Source organism: Perognathus longimembris, chromosome 2, assembly GCF_023159225.1.
Source record: "Perognathus longimembris pacificus isolate PPM17 chromosome 2, ASM2315922v1, whole genome shotgun sequence".
Taxonomy (NCBI): Eukaryota; Metazoa; Chordata; class Mammalia; order Rodentia; family Heteromyidae; genus Perognathus; species Perognathus longimembris.
This window is the reverse complement of record NC_063162.1, coordinates 119,766,199-119,785,070: the sequence shown is the minus strand read 5'-3', so window position 1 is coordinate 119,785,070 and position 18,872 is coordinate 119,766,199. Positions and strand designations below refer to the sequence as shown.

Here is an 18,872-nt window from a genome sequence, read left to right as displayed (position 1 = left end):
ATGTTTATTTATTTACTATATTCTCATAAAAATAAAGTTTATCTTAGAGCTAAAAAGAGTTAAAAACACCTCAGTTCCAAGCTTTCAGACACAATTACAAAGAAATAACTTATTACTGATCCTATAAAGCTCAAATGAGACATTCGTTTTCTTTTCTGCTTACAGAAATTTAAGTTAAATCAATGCATCACTGTTTGTAGGAGAAATTAATTATTTTTTTCAAATACCATGGAATGACTTTTATCAATCCAAAATCATAGGACTAAATGAAGTATATAGTGAGAGTGCTTCACTTTCTGGATAGACACTGGCCCATGGGTCCCATTTTGAGTAGTAGTCTGTTTTATTTCATCTTCAGGTTTAGATACTTCTCAAGACAAATATTTCCTGTCTAAAGCGTAACTTTAGACTTGTTTTTGCCTGTCAGTTTGTTTTCTTCTTCTATTTAAGACTAACTTAGAAAATAGAATAGGTGATCAATTACTTTCCCCCAAACATTTGGCTACATGTGTCTCCTTTATTTATCGTCACCCCTTTTCAAAATTAGGTAACTCCTACTTTTTCTCATAAAGTAAAATAGAGATCAAAAAGACTTTAATTGTACCTACTTATGAGGTATACCCTGATCATTTAATATGAAAATTTTAATATGAAAAAACAGTTAAAAAAGGAAAAAAAATCACAATTTCCTGGAGCTTCCACCTGGCCTAAGTTACAGAATAATCTCTTAGTTACAGCCAGGCTTGCAACTGCACTTCTCAAACTATCACAAGTCTCTGATAATCCAAGGTCAAGTCTAGGCTGAAGGCAGGCAGAACCCCACCAATTCAAAGGAAAGTTAAGAAAAAAAACAGTGCTCATTTTACCCCACCTGGCACCCTGCCATCAACCTGTACTTTTTGGATTTAAGAACTTAAGACACAGATTATATATCGGCAATAACTGGAGTAGTTATTACATAAGCTGGTTAAGGGATGCCATGTGCTTTTCAACTGGCATCTTTTATAGTTTGAGGAGAAGGGGAAAAAATTGAGTTTTAGCACTCTTCTGAAATAGGCTTCTCTTATTTTTAGTGGGTTTTCATTACTTTGAGGGAATTGAATAAAAATATACTGAAATTTAATTTTTCCAGGGAAGTAAATAAAGTTTATGGGAAAACATGAAATGTAGGGAAATATTAAATACAGTAAGCTGAACAAATGTAATACATAAGTTACACATTTGGCTTTTTATGACCTAAAAATCTACTCCAAGAAAAAGAAAAAACTGAAATTCGAAGACTTATGAGCTTGTTTTAAAAAATAGTAAAAATAAGATCCAGCTGGTGTGAGAACAAGGCTAAAGTCCCAACTCAGAGTCAAGGTAAAACATGGTACCTGAGTAAGTAAATAATAGCCCAGGATGGCTGAGGTGTTGGCAGAGGGAAAGTTTAAATGCAGAACATTCTACATTGCTTTTCTAAGAAGGTTTTAAGAAAGAAATAAAAAAAATATGCATGCATTGACATCAGACAAAATGTATTGAAACAATATATCAAATCACATTTTTCTTTACACGTTTTTCCAAGAGTAAGCACATGGCCAGTGTGGATTAATCACTAGTAAATTTAATGAAAGGAACAGATTATTAGCTCCTAAAGCTAGTTATTTCATTTTAAAATGTTTTAATATGCCAGATGTTTTGTAAAAAAATTAACGTTTATTATTTAAAATGAGTTATAAAGCTAGAATGCTCAACTTTTATTTCAGTGTTAAAATTTAAGTGTTAAAAACCATGCAACAGATAAACAGAATTTACAGTTCAGTTAGCAGTCACTGAATGTAAAAAATGAGATCTTAAAAATGCTCTTCTTCACAGCCATTCTTGTTCCCATAGAAACCAATGTGAGATCCTGGCAAACAAGGTAAGTTCTAAAATAATCACCATTATAAATACCCATTATATAAATGTAAATACAGGCAATTGAAATGATTTAGATGATTTTGAAATTGCATATCATTTCCCAAACCATAATGATTCCTTCAGAGTGGTTCTTGTCTGTCATATAAATACAGCATTTACAAAATTTTTAAAATTCTTATGATTTACTTGTGAGGCCATAATCGCCTTTTCAAACAAGTCTTGAGCATGCAAATATCAAGTTTTGAACATGTATTTTGGTGTAAGATAGGTCTTTTTTGGCTGTGCTTTTACTTCATGGTAGATTAAGTACTTCTCATTAGCATATGAGTTTTATATAATTCTTATTTATTAATACTTGCTCTATAATAAAATCTAGATATTTTAGATTTTTTTCAATTATAAATTTTCACATTTTATTTGTGTGAGCATTTTTTCCTGTCAAAAGAACCAAAAAAGCTTTTCCCACTGGAATTGGAATTCTTCCCCGGGTTTAGAATCACTCTTTGTATAAGAAGTACTCATAATGTTAATGAAGATGTGTATATGAGTTGTTTATAGAAACAACACACACACACACACACACACACACACACACACACACACACACACACCCTAAAGGAGACATTTAGAGGAAAAGTTCCAACAGTGAGAAGCAAATGTTTATATTTAGTATGGTTGTTAAAGGGACCACAACAAGTTATAGACTCATATTGTTACCTGGGTCTATTTCAAAACTCAGATATTTCCTTTTACTTTGATTTCAACTAATCCCCTGCTTTTTAATGTGTGGTCTCCAGACCAGTAATATTGACATTGCTTAGGGGCTAGTTTAAGAATGTTAGGTCCTACAAAATGGATTGAATCAGAACATGAGTTTTAACAAGATCATCAGAGAATTAAATGCACACTACAGATTAAAAGCATAGCCTGCCACAAATATCTGTTTCAGAAAAATGTTACAAGTTTTACTCCAGATGGACTGATGGAAATGAACCAAATTCACTATGACATAAAACCTTATGGAAAGGGGCTGTGTCTACAGTGGCACCCGTAGTGCCACATGCAGAGAAGAGTCTATAAACTATGTTAAATAATTTTGGGCAAAAAGAATGAAAAGATACCTCTATATTTCAAAACGGACATATTTTATTCTCAAGTATTATGCTTTTAAAATAAAATTGTCTTGAGTTTTATTTAACCTCTCTTTCCATAAACTCAACCATAAAGATATTACACACACACACACACACACACACACACACACACACACACACACACATCAACTAAAAAGCTTAAATGTAATACATGACCTATAAAACTCCTAAAAAAAACATAGGGGGAAAGGTTCCTTACAATTGTCTAGGCAGTGATTTCTTGGATATGACTCAATTACCTTAACAAAAATAGATAGAACTCAGATGACACACCTCAGATTGTTCAAGAAACAGCAGAGGATGTGGGTATGTTTTGATATTACTTATGTACTATTCATCTTACTTCAAAGTCTTTTAGTGGTCACTTTATGCAAATACATCTTGCCCTATTCAAACCAGCCAATATTGAGCAGATCATGAACCTGAGCTCTGTGAATATAAGCAGAGGTGCAGGGTCTGCTGTGTTAGGGATAAATAGGGGAGCAGTCTACTTGCTCTGTGTGTGCTTGTTTGCCAGATTGATGGTTAACATGGCACCCTTTTGCAGTAGTAAATTTTGCCTCCCCAAAACTCAATAAGTAAACTGGTGGAACTAAAGTCTCAAAAGCTTCTGCAGAAAAGACCGAGATGTACTTCAATGGCTGAGCATCTGTATCCCTAGCAAGTGCAAAGCCCTGGGTTGGATCACTAGCCTTTCAAAAAAAAAAACAAAACAAGAAACAAATTTTCTAAAAAACATTAACAGAATAAAAAGGAAGCCTATGTAAGGAGAAAATATTTGTAAACCATATATTGGAGAAGAGGTTAATACCTAATACACATCAATGCACATCAAAACTCTTACACTTCAGTCCATTACCTGTGGCTCATGCTAGCTCAATAGGAAATGGGCATCTGAGGATTTTGATTTGTCAGCCCAAACAGACAAATCCATTAGCTTCTTACCTCCAATTAACTAGCAAAAAGATGGAGCTAGAGGTGTGGTTCAAGTAGTAGTGCATGGGCTGTGAGAATAAAAGCCCATGTCCCTGAGTTCAAGCCTCAGCACCATTGCTTGCTTGCTTGCACACACACACACACACATACACACACACACAAACTCAATAAACAAAAATTTTAAAAACCCAAACTTCTGTAATTCAATTAAACACTTGGCAAATACCTTGAGTAGACTGTTCTCCCGAGAAGATATATAAATAGCTTACAGGTATATAAAAAGATTCTCTACATTACTAATCATCTGGGAAATGCAAATCAAAACCACAATGAGATAATATCTTACATCTGTTAGAATGGTTATTAGTAAAAAAGATAACATCTGTTGATAGGAATGGCAGTATCTATGTTCACTGCATAACAGAGATACCAAAATATCTATCAGCATGTGAACAGATTAAAAAGTGTGATATCACAATGGAATTCTATGCTTCCATCAGAAAGCATGATATTGCCCCATTTATAAGGAAATAGAAAGACTTGGAAAAAATCATACTAAGTGAAGTGGGATAGATGCAAAGAAACATATTCCATGGTATCCCTTATTGGTAGTAATTAGTATATGTCTAGGATAGTCCCAGCAGAGGATCACAGTAGCTCAATAGCTATGTTCTTATAATCATATAAGATGATGCTAAGTGAAATGAACTCCAAGATATGGAAAGAAGAGGTTTTTCATTGTTGGTGTTATTTTTAATGTACTATGTGAAATTATTTTTATTTTTGCGGTTTTTCTTCCCTATGCTTTATCCCCTATTGTCACTATACTTGATTTTGGTACCCTGGGTATTGTATATACATTTACCTGAATTAGGGAAGGGAGGGAGAACGTGAAAATGGTGAGATAAAAAACAAAAGGCAAATCAATGCAACAGCAACACTCACTAGACAACATGTTAGAAATTAACTGTTCATCTCAGAGGTGGGGACTGGGGAGAAGGGAAGGTGGGAGAAAAATGAAAGAGGAAGTATTAAGTTTGACAAGAAATGTACTCACTATCTTATGAATGTAGCTGTACATAACCTTGACAATAAAATTTAATTAAAAAACAAAACAACAATAAAAAGTGTTGTATCTGGGCTGGGGATATAGCCTAGTGGCAAGAGTGCCTGCCTCGGATACACGAGGCCCTAGGTTCGATTCCCCAGCACCACATATACAGAAAACGGCCAGAAGCGGCGCTGTGGCTCAAGTGGCAGAGTGCTAGCCTTGAGCGGGAAGAAGCCAGGGACAGTGCTCAGGCCCTGAGTCCAAGGCCGAGGACTGGCCAAAAAAAATAAAAACAAAAACAAAAACAAAAAAAAGTGTTGTATCTGCATACAAATGGATACTATTAAAAAATCCTAGCATGTGTGATACTATGAATGGATGTAGAAGACATTATCTAAATGAAGAAATCCTGCCACAGAAAAACAAATATTCTAGACATTATCTAAATGTAAATGAAGAAATACTGTCACAGAAAGACAAATATTCTATGATTCCACTTAGATGACCAGTGTAGTTCAGATTTCTGCAGCTATGGAAAAATATTTGGGACAAGAAAAACAATTTAGAAGGATGAAAAGTCGATTTGGGCTCATAGTTTCATATATTTTAATTCATGGTTGGTTAGCGTCTCTTCTTATGTGATTGTAATTAGACATGATATCATGATTGGGATATGTGGTAGAACAAAGTTTCTCTCCTTGTAGCAGAGGAACAAGGAGAGGAAAGGAAGGACAGGAGGAAGAAGGGAGGCTGGAGCTATGGTTACAATGTGCTTCTCAAGAGTATGTTACCCCAAAGACCTAACTTCTTCCAAGTAGATCCCATCTTTCAAAGTTTCCATCACCTCCCACAGCACCACACATCGGCTAGGTCCTTAGCCTTTATCATATTGGTCTTGGAAGGACACTTAATTTCAAACCATAGCATGATGTCTCTAAGATAGTGTAAGTCATTGAAATGGAGTTGAATGGTTGTTGCTAGGGTGGGTGAAGAATTGTTGTAAAGAATTAGTTATGCAAGATGAATAAGTTATGGGGATATTCCATACAACACAGCACCTGAAGAGTAGTCAGTAATATTGTATAGTGCACTTAAAATTTCAATAGTGTAAAGTCATGTTTTCTTACCAAAACAGTAATAAAATCTTCCAACATATATCACAGTCAGGTTTAGTGATGACTTCAGATTTCCAAAGTTTACCTGCATATTAATAGTTGAGATTCTTAGGATCTGCTTCAGGGGGAAGTAGATAAAATTTAAAGGTCTAGAAAGAATGGGAATTTGAAAAGAGCGCTATGGACTTGTACAAGATAAGAGATTTCCTTTAAACTATTTAATCTCTACTTTCTCATATTTAACACTTTATAGAATTCCTTGTTTACATCCACGGCTAGAATTGTGTATAGCTTCATTTGTTCAACTCTTTAAAACTTCCATTTTTTTTCAAATAAAGTTACACTTGCATTTATCACAAACACACGTAAAATTTTGATGACAGTTTGGATAGCTGCCCAAATGCTGTGACCTAATGGAGAAAAGAGGTTCCTGAAGGTGTTCTGCTAACCAGTTTTGTGGGTATAATTTTATTTAGGAAATGCCCTTAGGAGACTTAGTGAAAACCTTCAGTAAATAGTAGTGTTCCAAACTTCAGAGAAAGTAGATGAGAAGATAGCTACAATACTCAGCACCAAAAGTGTTCTGCATGTTTTTATGACAAGAATCATTGCTCTTTTTTACTTCTCTTCTAACTTTGAGTACTTTTATGCACTGTGGAGGGTAGAAATCAGCCTTATCATACTTTTATGCTTCAGGCTGCTATTATTTATTGTGCATTTGTCATATGCCAGGCACCTTATAGTGTTTTGCCCACAATAGCTAGTTTATGCAAAAAAAAAAACAACACCTTTGGAGGAAGGTAATTTTACTACTCTCACTTCAAAGTTTGGAAAACTTAAGGTACAAAGGGTAAATCTACTTGGGACACACAACCAGTGAACTGTACAGCCAAACCCAGAAAGATGACTTGAGGAGTTCAAACCTTTTACATATTCTGAAACAATGTCTCAACTCTCCATAGCTAATTAGCTCTACCTCCTGAGACTTCAAATTGACTATTTGAAAGTGTTATTCAAATAGACTATTGGCTATTCAAATTGACTTCAAATTGTCTGTCTGAAAGTGACTTTAAAATCAAAGTGCCTTCCTCAAGGTATCAGCCTGCTCATACCTCTTACCAATTGTCCTTTGGTAGACATAAACACATAAGAAATCAACTTGCTATGGTCCATATTTCCGCCTTACTAAATGGGCACTCATATCATATGTTGATCAAGTTACTAACCTGTCTGTCTCAATTCCCTCAAGAGTACAAAACCATGTACATTGTGCTATTCAATAGGGCTGCTATGTAGAGGATTTAATGAGTAAGTGTACAAAATGGGCTTGGCCCTGTGCCTGGTACAAAGAAAAGACTATGCATTATTGTTATTATTGCTCTTAATTATAAAGTGGAGAAGCACTGACTTCATCATCAAGTATGAAACCCACATTTGTAACACTGTTGTAGTTAATAGAAAAGATCTACATTTTTTTGTGTGTATGTCTGGCTGTGGGGCTTGAATCTGTGGCCTGAGTCCTGTCCCTGAGCTGTTTTGGTCAAGGCTGACACTGTTCCTTTTTGAATCACAGCTCTACTGGTTTTTGAGAGCTTAGTTGGAGATAAGAGTCTCACAGGGACTTGTCTGCCTGGGCTGGCTTTGAACTGCGATCCTCAGATCTCAGCCTCCTGAGTAGCTAGGATTACAGGTGTGAGCCACAAAGGCCTGACCTAAATTTTTTTAAAATACAAATGCCTTATTTAATAGCTAAGATTCATTGAATCTTAACTATGGTGCTGCAAATGACTACACAACATAGAAATTAAGTAATTTGTCTAATCCCTTTTTAAGGAATTGGGCATCGATTTATAAGATTTATAAACTGCTCTGCAAATATGTACTTTTAAGTGTTGAAGCAATATTCCTTTCACACTTTAATACTGTTGTACAAATTTTTTCCATGTGCCACAATAATTAAAATGAGAAGTTATTTCAATGGTTCCAGTTCTCAGTATTTCACGAACCATTACAATTGCAGTAAAAGGAGACTGAGTTCAGAGCTCGAGCCTATACTATAATCCAAACTACCTGGGAGGTGAGAATGGCCACAGGAAAAAATTCAGGACTCAATCTGAAAAATTATTAAAACAAAAATGGCTAGGCCTATTGCTCAAGTTGCATAGTACTTGCTATCATGAGGCCCAAAGTTCAAGCCACCTAAAAAGGGGAGAGTATGGCAATCCTTAATATAATTTTTTTTTGTGTGGGAGTCACTTTCTTGCTGTTGATTTTCTTCTTGATGAAAACTGATACAGTCTTTGTTATATATCAATGAACTAAATAATAGGTCCAAGAACTGAAAGTTTGGATTGTTGACTTTTTGAGAGTCTTTAAAAAATTATTATTTAAAATCTGTTCTTAGAGGAGAATTGTAACCCTGCCTATCTTCCCAGCACCCAGGAGGCAGGCAGAATTGTGAATCCGAAACCAAACTACACAACACAGCTAGGCTCTGTCATTTTAAATAAGGAAGAACATAAGTGAGGTAAATAAACAAAATAAGTGGTATATTTTGAACAACATAAAAGCTGTCCCACCTATCTATTTTTGTATAGTATTGTTTTATACTGTAGTTACTACACACACCAGAAATTCTAGTAAGTCATTTGCCCCAAAGGTTATACTGGAAATGAGATTGGAATCAGGTAAACCAATCTGTACTATGTGAATAACTTTGGCTGTCTTTTCAGAACCTGAATGTTCTGTGACGTGGAGATTTAATAACATGCTCAGGAAACTGGCTAAAAGTGTGGGATAATGTGTGTGAAGGACCTGGCACTCAAAACTGATGTGAGCAGTCACTTCATCTTTCTAAATTTCCTTTCTTGGTTGTAAGTTACATAAAATTGGTTACTTTTTTTTAAACATAGTATGATTCTTTTCTAGTGAAGGTAACCTATACACTTGTTAACTCTGAGTGCAAAAAAATAAAAATAAAAAAAGATTGGCAAGACAAAAATCCACCTTACTAAATCCAAAGGCCGGCCTGCTGAGGGCTCAGAAAGAACTGGGAGGACCTCCGGTATCCCAGCATTCCCCGTGCTCGCCCAGGAGCTCTTGCCCTGCGTCTCTATGGTGAGCACCAGCTTCCGCCAGGGCCTTGGCGGCGGTAAGCTGCGGCGGCCGTTTGCGGTAAACGTTTTCCACCTTCGCTGTGGGACCACACGGCGCCGAGCGTGGAGGGTCGCAATGTCAGAAAAAAAGCAGCCGGTAGACTTGGGTCTCCTGGAGGAGGATGACGAGTTCGAGGAGTTTCCTGCCGAAGGTGAACGTGGGGGAGGCGTGGAGGGTGACTCAGGCCTCCGGGTGGTGGGGAGCAGGAGTCGGGGCCTAGCTCGGGTTGGGGCCGGGATGCCGGGGGCGGGAGGGGGCGTCTGCACCTCCCGTGTGACTCGGCCTCGGGGTCCGTGACCTTGCTAGTGGCGAGGCCTAGGCACGGCGGCTGCCGGGTCCCCACTCTGAGCAGCCGGGTCCTCGTAGCGGAGAAGGGGGTGGTCCGGGACTGAGGCGAACCCGGGGCCCGGTGTGGATGGGCCTTTGGTTCCGCAGCCTGGTGACCCACCTCCTCGTTCTCGTCTCCACGACTTGATGATGCTTCTTTAGTTTAGCAGCCTTCTTTGGCCTTTCAACTTTTCTGGAATGAAGTTGTTGCGCCAACTTAGGGCCTTGAGATTTATCCTCGGGACTATGCTAATGAAGCCTGCGATGGAGGGAGGCTTGAGGATAATGGGTTGGGTGTTGAATCCCCCTTGTTGACTTCAGCTTTATGGGACACTGGATTTCTGCACCTCCATTAACTTCCCAGCCGTAGAAGAGCTTTAGTTTTCTCATTGTACGTGAAAGCTTATAGCTAATACTTCAGTGGCTGCTATGCTTTCTGGCACTAAAAGACATTGACAATTCTTTACAAGCAAATTCTACTTAGTGGCTTTGTAATACAGGTCATTAAGCTGGAGCTGTTAAAAATCGTGTTAAGGATCTCTGAGAATAGGCTTCTTTAGGAAGTCAAATAAAATTCCTAGGCATAATTGATATAAGTATATTTTTGGAAGCTTTTATATTTTCAGAATTTTAGAACTGGGGAGCAACTTAGTAGAAGGTTTCAGTTTTCATCCGTTGTGTAGTTAGGATAGGTAGAATGGAGTCGAAAACAAGTAATTTGCTTGAAACTTGTAATGCTTTTTCACATAAAACAGATACTGGAAGGATTTGAAACCTTGTTCATTAATTTTCTTTTTCCTCTGATAATTGGAAGTAAATGACAGAAAAATGAGAACACAAGTATTCTTTTGCATTTTTTTTTTATTCTCTTCTTCCTTTGTCAGAGGCCTTCCTTTCCTTGCTGGAGTGTGAGTGACTTATTTTGTTCAGCCTCTGACAGAACAGCTGTACCATGCTCATATACCATGCTTATCAGCTTGGAGTGATGAACTTGGTCTCTGACACCTCACCTGGAACCAGGCCCATTTAAATTAGGACAGATATTCTCAAATTGCCTTTGAGGAGTTTATACCATAAATTTGCATTTCCATCTACAGTTTATCTTTCATAAACTTGCTTATGTTAATCAAAAGTTATTGCCAACTTTACAGATGAAAATTTGCTGCCATTTTAATTTGGACTTATGTGAAATTAATTATTGTGTTTTTCCTCTTTTGTGGTTTGTACTCAGTTTACATGTTTTTCAAGTTACAGTATAACATGTATATACTGTATGGAGGATTTATAAATGATGGAAATGCTGTTTTTATGATGGATATGAAGTAATTAGTGAAATTGATCCAGACTTCTGTTTTGCATATGTGTGCACATGTGAGCAGTCCAAATAAAAACAGTTCATATTTTATCAGTCCTTCCACCCTCAGAAGTCTTAACATTTTTTGTTCACTTTTGGGTTCACTTAATTTACTTACATATTATATTTTCTTGTTAGGGTACTTCAGTTCTTAAATTTGAAACAATTACCATCTTTTGGGGTGTTTTTTTTTTGTTTTTTCCTTATATGAAGAGGCCGGTTTTAGAAAGTTCTACCTTCTGGGTTTATCTGATAGCTTCTTCAAGATTAGATTCAGAATGAAGTTTGTTAGCAAGAAGAGTACTATAAAATACTGTGTATTTCGTATTACATCATATCAAGAAACATGTTAAGTCATTCCAGTTTATTGGCGATGATGAGATTGTTCACTTGGTTAACATGGTGACCATGTCTCAGTTTTTCCCCTTTTTAATGAATAATAAGCACTGACCCGTTACCCAACCATTTTTCACCCTGTAACTTTAACATACATAGTTGATCCTTGCTTGAGTTACTGTTTTCTCACAAATGGGAATGGTAAAGAAGAATATTGGTATCTCTCAGGTATTGCTGTGGACTCAAAAACTTTTTTAAATTCAGTGTATCATTATTTTAAACCATGTTTCTTTTTTTTTTTTTTTTTTTTTTTTTTTTGCCAGTCCTGTGCCTTGGACTCAGGGCCTGAGCACTGTCTCTGGCTTCTTTTTGCTCAAGGCTAGCACTCTGCCACTTGAGCCACAGCGCCACTTCTGGCTGTTTTCTGTATATGTGGTGCTGGGGAATTGAACCCAGAGCCTCATGTATACGAGGCAAGCACTCTTGCCACTAGGCCATATCCCCAGCCCTGACAATTTTTTTTGGTATTAGAAAGAAATGTCCCAGATCTGAACTTGCCATTCCTAAAAAGATTTGGAATTACTTTTATTGAGATAATGAATAAATGACATTTGAACTAAATTCAGATAAGTTTAAGTCAAGGCACTAAGAGTAGAAGAGAGCACAAAGAAAGATGAGGAACAGCATGAAGCAGTTTAAAAACATGAAATATGAAGTTAGTGGTTAAATAAAAGTGATGATCTTGTGCCTAATTTTTCATTACAGTTTTCACACTAGGAGATTTTATATATATGTATTTTGAGCAGCATGACTAACAACAAGAGAGTTAACAGTGGATTTGAATGTTAATTTTTTTTAAACTTTGAAACAGTGTCTACCTACTTAGTATGGCTATGTAGCAAGACAAAAACATGTTGATTTGGGATGGAGTAATTGAAAATAGTTTTGGTGGTGTTGAGCTTGTGTTCAGTAGGCATATGAAAAGGAGTCTGTAGCCTAAGGTAGAGTTCTGCATTTGAGACAGATCTGAAAATCAACAATGTATTACCAAACAGTTATCACTCGGAAGCACTAAAGGAGAATAAGAGCCAAGGATGCATTCCTAATTCATATATTCTGCAAAGAATTTGTATTCAAGAGCATAAGAGAAAGGATACTTGGATATAAATTTACATCATTGTATGCACCTTGGTTTCTGAAATAGTTTTGATGATAGTAAGGGTATCTTACTGATAGTTCCTAGTGGTATGGAACATCATTGTTCTCACTATTACTTTCTCAGTAGCTATTCCTTACTCCAGGACTAGAATGCCTTTCTAACTAGTGTAAGCTAAGCTAAAATCTTAATCTATACCTTCCCTCTACCTCCAAAAGGGAAGGAATGTTTAGAAGATTAAACACTGCAGCAGTCCTCCTTATTCATATAAATTTCAGCACTGTGAGTGTAGCATGTTAGAGCACTTGTCTAGCAAGCTCCTGGCCCAGAGTTCAAACACCCTACTACGCACACACAAAAATTAAAAAGAGAAAAAGTCTGAATTTTATTTATATTGATGTTGTTAGAGATTAGCCATTATTTATAAACTGATCTACTTTTTAATATTCATATATAAGTTAGTAGACCTTTTTATGTTTAACAATTTTAAACTCTATACTGGTATCACCCTGCAACTTGTTTTAGGGTTGCTGGTATTTATGTTTTGAAAGGTTATGAAATAGACTGTACAAAAGCTCAAAAAAAAATCAAAATCTATCCCATGAGACTGTGTGCACAATAAATGCAGTAATGCATTTGAGAAGAAAAGGAAAAGTCAGTGAAGTCTAAATATTGTCCTGAAATTTTAAGTTTTCATAGAATTATTTATTACTTGTGTTAGACGTTCTGTAAATTTAAGAAACAGAAACAAAGTGGTAAAACTGTGAGGTTCATGGAAGAAGGTTACAATTTCTTATAGCTATGATATTAACTTTTTGAGTTCTGAATGTTCAGTGGCAAACTTTCTGAAGTTTTTTTTTAATTTATTGAGTGATTGGAGAAGTATTTAGACATCTGTTCCTATTTTTATGTTTTATTAACTTAGTAATAGTACTGGGGTTTAATTCAGGGCCTCTCCCCAGTCTTGCTAGATGAGCCTCTCCATCCCCTCCAACACAATTCCAGTTTTTGTTTTTGTTTTCCAAACTACTGTTAAGTTATTACCATGACCTTCCCTCTGTCTTTTACAAACTCTGTTCCTGTTTTCAGATTGGGCTGGTTTGGATGAAGATGAAGATGCACATGTCTGGGAGGATAACTGGGATGATGACAATGTAGAAGATGACTTCTCCAATCAGCTACGGTAGGTTTTCAGCTGAAGTTTTGTTATAGCTCTGTATTAATTGTAAGTCTTCAATATATAACTTATGTAAGTAATTGTCCTCTTAAAACATATTTAACCTTTGAAATACATTTTTGGATTATGTAAAATAAGACATTGCCTCCTTGAGTTTCAAAAACAGATAAGTATCTGTTTTGGTCCTTCTATTAAGTTTACAAAGGTAGTTAAATAGAAACTTGTTTGTGCTTTTGGTGAGGTTAATTCTGTCAGTGTTAATTTTCTATCAGTATTGAATATTTTGGCAGAAGGCATTATAGAGTGCCGGAAGACTATAGATTAGTGATTCCCAAATCTGAGTAGTCTTGAGGTCATGAAATGTTCTTTTTCATTTTCAAGTTCAAAGCTACCTAATAGACTTAGTCTGGATATTTCACATAAATGAAAGAAATGTGCCATTTGTCCTTATTCATCCAAATTCACAAAACATAATTTAAAAGTTTATCCATGCAATGGCAAGCATTATGTTTTATTCCTTTTTATGACTCAATAATAAATGACTAACTGTGGGTATGCTGGATTTTTGTTTTGGTTTTTGGTGCCCATCCTGGGGCTTGAACTCAACCTCTGTACTGTCCCTGAGCTTTTGTGCTCAAGGCTAGCACTTGAACCAAAGCTCCACTTTCAGCTTTTTGGTGGTTAATTGGAGATTAGTCTCCTGGATTTTCCTGGCTGTGCTGGCTTTTAACAGCAATCCTCAGATCTCAGCTTACTCAGATCTCAGCCTCCTGAGGACCTAAGATTACAGGCATGAGCCACCAGTGCCTGGCTACTCTGTATTTTTATTTATCAGTTCAAAATGTCTGGGTTTTGTTAGTAGTATGCTGCTGTGAAATGCACGCTATGTATTTGAGTTTTCAGATTTTAGGGATATACACATAGAATTGCTGGAGTTTATGATTATTTTGTTTAGCTTTGTGTGTGTGTGCATGTGCATATGTGTGCGGGTGTACTTGTATGCTAGTACTGTGGCTTGAACTCAGAGCCTTGAGCTCTCACTCATAATTTTTGATTACATCTAGTGTTGTACCACTTAAGCCATACCTCTAGTCTGGTAGTTTAAACTGTTGAACTGGAGATAGTCTCCTATATTTTTTTGCCCAGGCTGGCTTTTGAAGCTCAATCCTCAGATCCCAGCTTTTTTAAGTACTAGGATTACAGACATGAGCCACCAAGCCCCACTCAGCTTTTCCATTTTTGTGTAAAGTGTTTTTGAATGTAAGAGGAATCTAAGTTCCATAAAAGAAAAAGTCAGTGTACAGCAGGCAGTTGCTATTAATGTCACCATTAAAAACAAACTTCAGAATTTTATTATAAGTCACTTCACTTCTCATTAGAGTCATATGCTGATAGAGTATTTAATTTCACACCTTCCAATGCTATTCTATGTTCCTTCAACTTCAGTTTTTTCTTATTTAATATCTTTTTGAAATTTTAAAAAATGAAAAATGAATTTTTCTTCCCTTACTCAGCAGTCAGATTCCTCCAGTTTTTGTCTCATTCATTGGTCATAGAGCACCCTTATCTTAAAAAAATTATTTTGTATTATTGAATATAAAGGTTTTATCAGAACTTGTAGTAGTAAATACTGATAATTGAATTTCTCGTTACTACCACCTACTTTACTGGCTTAGAAATAGACTATAATCTGTGCATATCTTCAGTCATAATGTTTTATTATATTTCCAGTTGCTTTATTTTCCAGTTTGAATCGTGAGGTTTTTACCATTTAGAGTTATTGATGTATTACTAGTACTGTCAAATAGAACTTAGAATGGAAACGTTTTTTTATTTTACACAATCCAATACAGTCACATATTGCTATTGAGCCATTAAATACGGCTATGGCAATTGAGAAACCACTTTTTAAACTTTTATTTCATTTAAGTAACCTAGTGAAAAATATAGCCTCAGACATTCCTTCTTTAAGACATTTGTATTGACTAAAGTCTCCCGTGGGAGTTTTTTATAAAATGTATGGAAGCCCTTCTTATGGTATCGAAAGCCATGATAAAGGGCAGAGTTTACTATTTTCTAACATGGTTGGATTCTAATCCTGAGATGTACTTTAAGCTTTACTCAAAGTGCCTGAGTTTCACTTTAAAGCTATTGTAAAGACCTTAAGCAAATCATTAAATGAATTAATATTGTAGGGTGAATAGTTGTGGTGTTTGTTAAATAAACAGAAATTCAACATATCACACTTTTCATTCCTTTTTCTCATTCAATGGAATTACCATTATTAACAAATAGAAAACAGTAAAGCTCTGTGTCCAAGTAATTGAGTTATTTTTTTCCTGTTTTTAGTATTAATTTGTTTCTTTGCATATCAGTAAAAATAGTGCTATGAAGTGTATTTAACCTTGTATCATGTCTTAAGTTTTAAAAAGCCAGTATAGTTACTGATTTCTCACTCCAGACATAATCATTATAATAAATATAAGAACTATAGTTTTTACTGTTTTTTCTCCTAATTTTGTTTGCAGAAGGGAATACGACTGCCTTTGCTGCACAGTCTATCTTTATTGTACGTGTCCTATAGTACAGTAGTCCAGCTGTGCTGAGTTTCTTCCCTCTTTTTTGTTCTATTTGATTTTTTGCATATAGCAGACTCATGATACAATGGTTTTGTTTTGTACTTTATAGCCTCAATTTATTTTAGGTTTAGTTTCTTACACTTTTAAGGATTAGCAAGGAACTTTTCATATTCTCCAAGAATTTAGTTGATAGCATTTCACTATTTCCTTTATGTTCAGAAACAGTTTATGCATACAATTAATTAATTTGTGACCACCTCCCATGCACAAGACAATATACACAAACTTGAAGGGTTAACTTTGGTATTGCTTATTTAAATCTTAGGTTGAATTTCTGAGGCATTGTTTTTTTTTTTTTCCAAGTAAAAGAAAATGAATAATCTGTAGGGAGTTTTTATAAAAAGGAACAGAAAGCTGGTGTTTAAGAAAATTTTGCAATTCTTTCCATTTTAAATAAAAAAGTATAAAATTTTAACTTGAGATAAAATGTAGAGACAATTACTACATTCTCTGAAGATTGATAACAGAAGTCTTTGTTGGAAACATTTGAGAAGCTCTCTATGATTAAAAATAAAGCTTTTGGCTTTTCCCTTCAGCCTTCATTCTTAGCATGATACTTACTGTGTTATATTTATATATAACTCCCTCTCATTTAGCCCTCAGATGGAAGAGGATAAATTGTTATAATGAAGGACAGAAAATAGAACTTTTAATTTCCTGAGGGGAGGGGAAAGAGCCCAAATGAAACAATTTAGTTAAACTTACCAAAAGAGAAACTAGAATCAGATTTGCACTGGCTTCTTTGCACTGTTAACCTTATGCTCTACACCCAAATAGAAGACAGGATGAATCATTTAAATAATCCCTGACCTTGACATAATTCATGAAGTTAAGTTACTATTTGTATTATAAATAAGAAATTTCAAGATATTGAAGGTGTTTGGGCAATTGAGTAATACACATTATTTCTTAACATGTTTTTTGCACTGTGGTAACATTTGATAGTACAAAGGCATCTAAACCAAATTATACTGAGAATAAATGTCATTTTATCTTATTGCCATAGAGTACAGTAAGCATAGTTTTACACTTACTCATCTATACACAGACTAGCCCTCCAGTAATTTCGTCTTCAACCTTGATAAAATCTGGATAGTGGTAAATGATCTACTGGTAATATTCAGAATGATAATTTAAATAGCTAAAGTTAATTACATGTTTAAACTTTTTGTGCAAATGTTTTATATGGTTATAGCACTAAAAACCTTCTCAAATTTAATTCACATTTCAAGTTAGTCAAGTAAAGTTTTAATATTTTTTGACATATTTAGTTTGACAGCATGTAGGAAATACAGAAAACTTCCACATCTTTAAATTTGTTTTTTTTCTTGGTTACAACAATAAGTATCAATATACAGTCTATTCTTTCTGTAGAATATAATAATAACTGTGATTGTTATAAAATCTGTACAGTTGTGGTATTGATGTGTATTTAGTCAGAAAGGATGTAGCTCAGTGATACAATACCTAATTAGCATGTGTGAAGCCCTGGGTTTAATTCCTAGCACCACCAACACAGAAACAGTGATTAATGTATAAAGATTTATTAGGAACAGAACATTTGTATGGTCAAATCTCTCACATATCTTCCATAAAGCAATTTGTAAAAAAAAAATTGAGGAAAATAAAATTAAGTCAACTAAAAGGCAAGCAAAATTTTATTAGTGTCTTATTAATGCATATCTAGCTTCCTTACGTAAATCTCTGTTTAGGAACTAAAGCCTTTTTATTTGGACAAGAGTTCAAGCTGGTGCCCTAGGCTCAGCTTATTTAATATTATATATTAATTGCATTTATAATTATATTTGTATTAATACATGCAATTGTATTAATGCTTATAATTATTTTTTAAAGACGTGTTTCTTTGATTTATTATAAAGAATGTAGTGATGATATTCTTTGTTTTATTGCAGAGCTGAACTAGAGAAGCATGGTTATAAGATGGAGACTTCATAGCATCTAGCAAATATTGAAGTAAACTTGAACTGTACACTAAATTCTAGGACAAAGAAACCAGGATGGGATATTTCTAAAAAATATATGTATTGTGTATTTCATTACCTGCTTGAATTTGTTTTTGTAACAAAAAATAAACATTTCGCTGTACTCTTGCTTTGGTTAGGTGTTTTAATCTTTTGACTGTTAATTTTATTTTCATGTTTATGATTAACTTACAATCTGACAGTAAAATTCCAACTTATGAAACTTTCTTTTTTAATTTTAACTGGTATCAGGTTAACTCATCCGAAGTTAAAATTCTTAAGCAACATCAATTAAATGTTAGTCCCATTTTAAGAGGTACTGCTTTTACATCACATTAAACCTTAATGTCATCTGTCTTTTGATAGTTTAGCCAACATTTGCTGACATTTATAAGGTGACTGTGTTTATAAAATAATAATTTTATAGCATAGTCTGTTCAAATTAGGTGATTAGGCTCAAAATATTAACATGTGATATTCTCAGGTGTCACACAACAGATTAATTAATACAAAAAAGTTTCTCCAAAATGATTACTCTTGCTGCACCGGCTCTTATGAGTGAAAGATTTAATTTGCCTGCTCTGTAA

General features: G+C 35.0%; 1 protein-coding gene across 1 annotated transcript; it reads left to right on the top strand.

The window, feature by feature from the left end:
• Window positions 1-9,274: 9,274 nt before the first annotated feature.
• Window positions 9,275-18,414, top strand: Sem1 (SEM1 26S proteasome subunit). Its single transcript, XM_048340064.1, has 3 exons — window positions 9,275-9,465; window positions 13,577-13,670; window positions 18,217-18,414. Exons 1-3 carry the CDS (start codon window positions 9,390-9,392, stop codon window positions 18,257-18,259), a joined length of 213 nt encoding a protein of 70 aa, XP_048196021.1. The 5' UTR covers window positions 9,275-9,389; the 3' UTR covers window positions 18,260-18,414.
• The last annotated feature ends 458 nt before the right edge of the window (window positions 18,415-18,872 follow it).

Excerpts from the sequence above, each read along its gene's own strand:
- Sem1 (XM_048340064.1), top strand. The coding sequence starts at position 9,390 with ATGTCAGAAAAAAAGCAGCCGGTAGACTTGGGTCTCCTGGAGGAGGAT. Across the intron at positions 9,466-13,576 it reads CGAGGAGTTTCCTGCCGAAG|ATTGGGCTGGTTTGGATGAA; the intron begins GTGAACGTGGGG and ends TCCTGTTTTCAG. Across the intron at positions 13,671-18,216 it reads GACTTCTCCAATCAGCTACG|AGCTGAACTAGAGAAGCATG; the intron begins GTAGGTTTTCAG and ends GTTTTATTGCAG.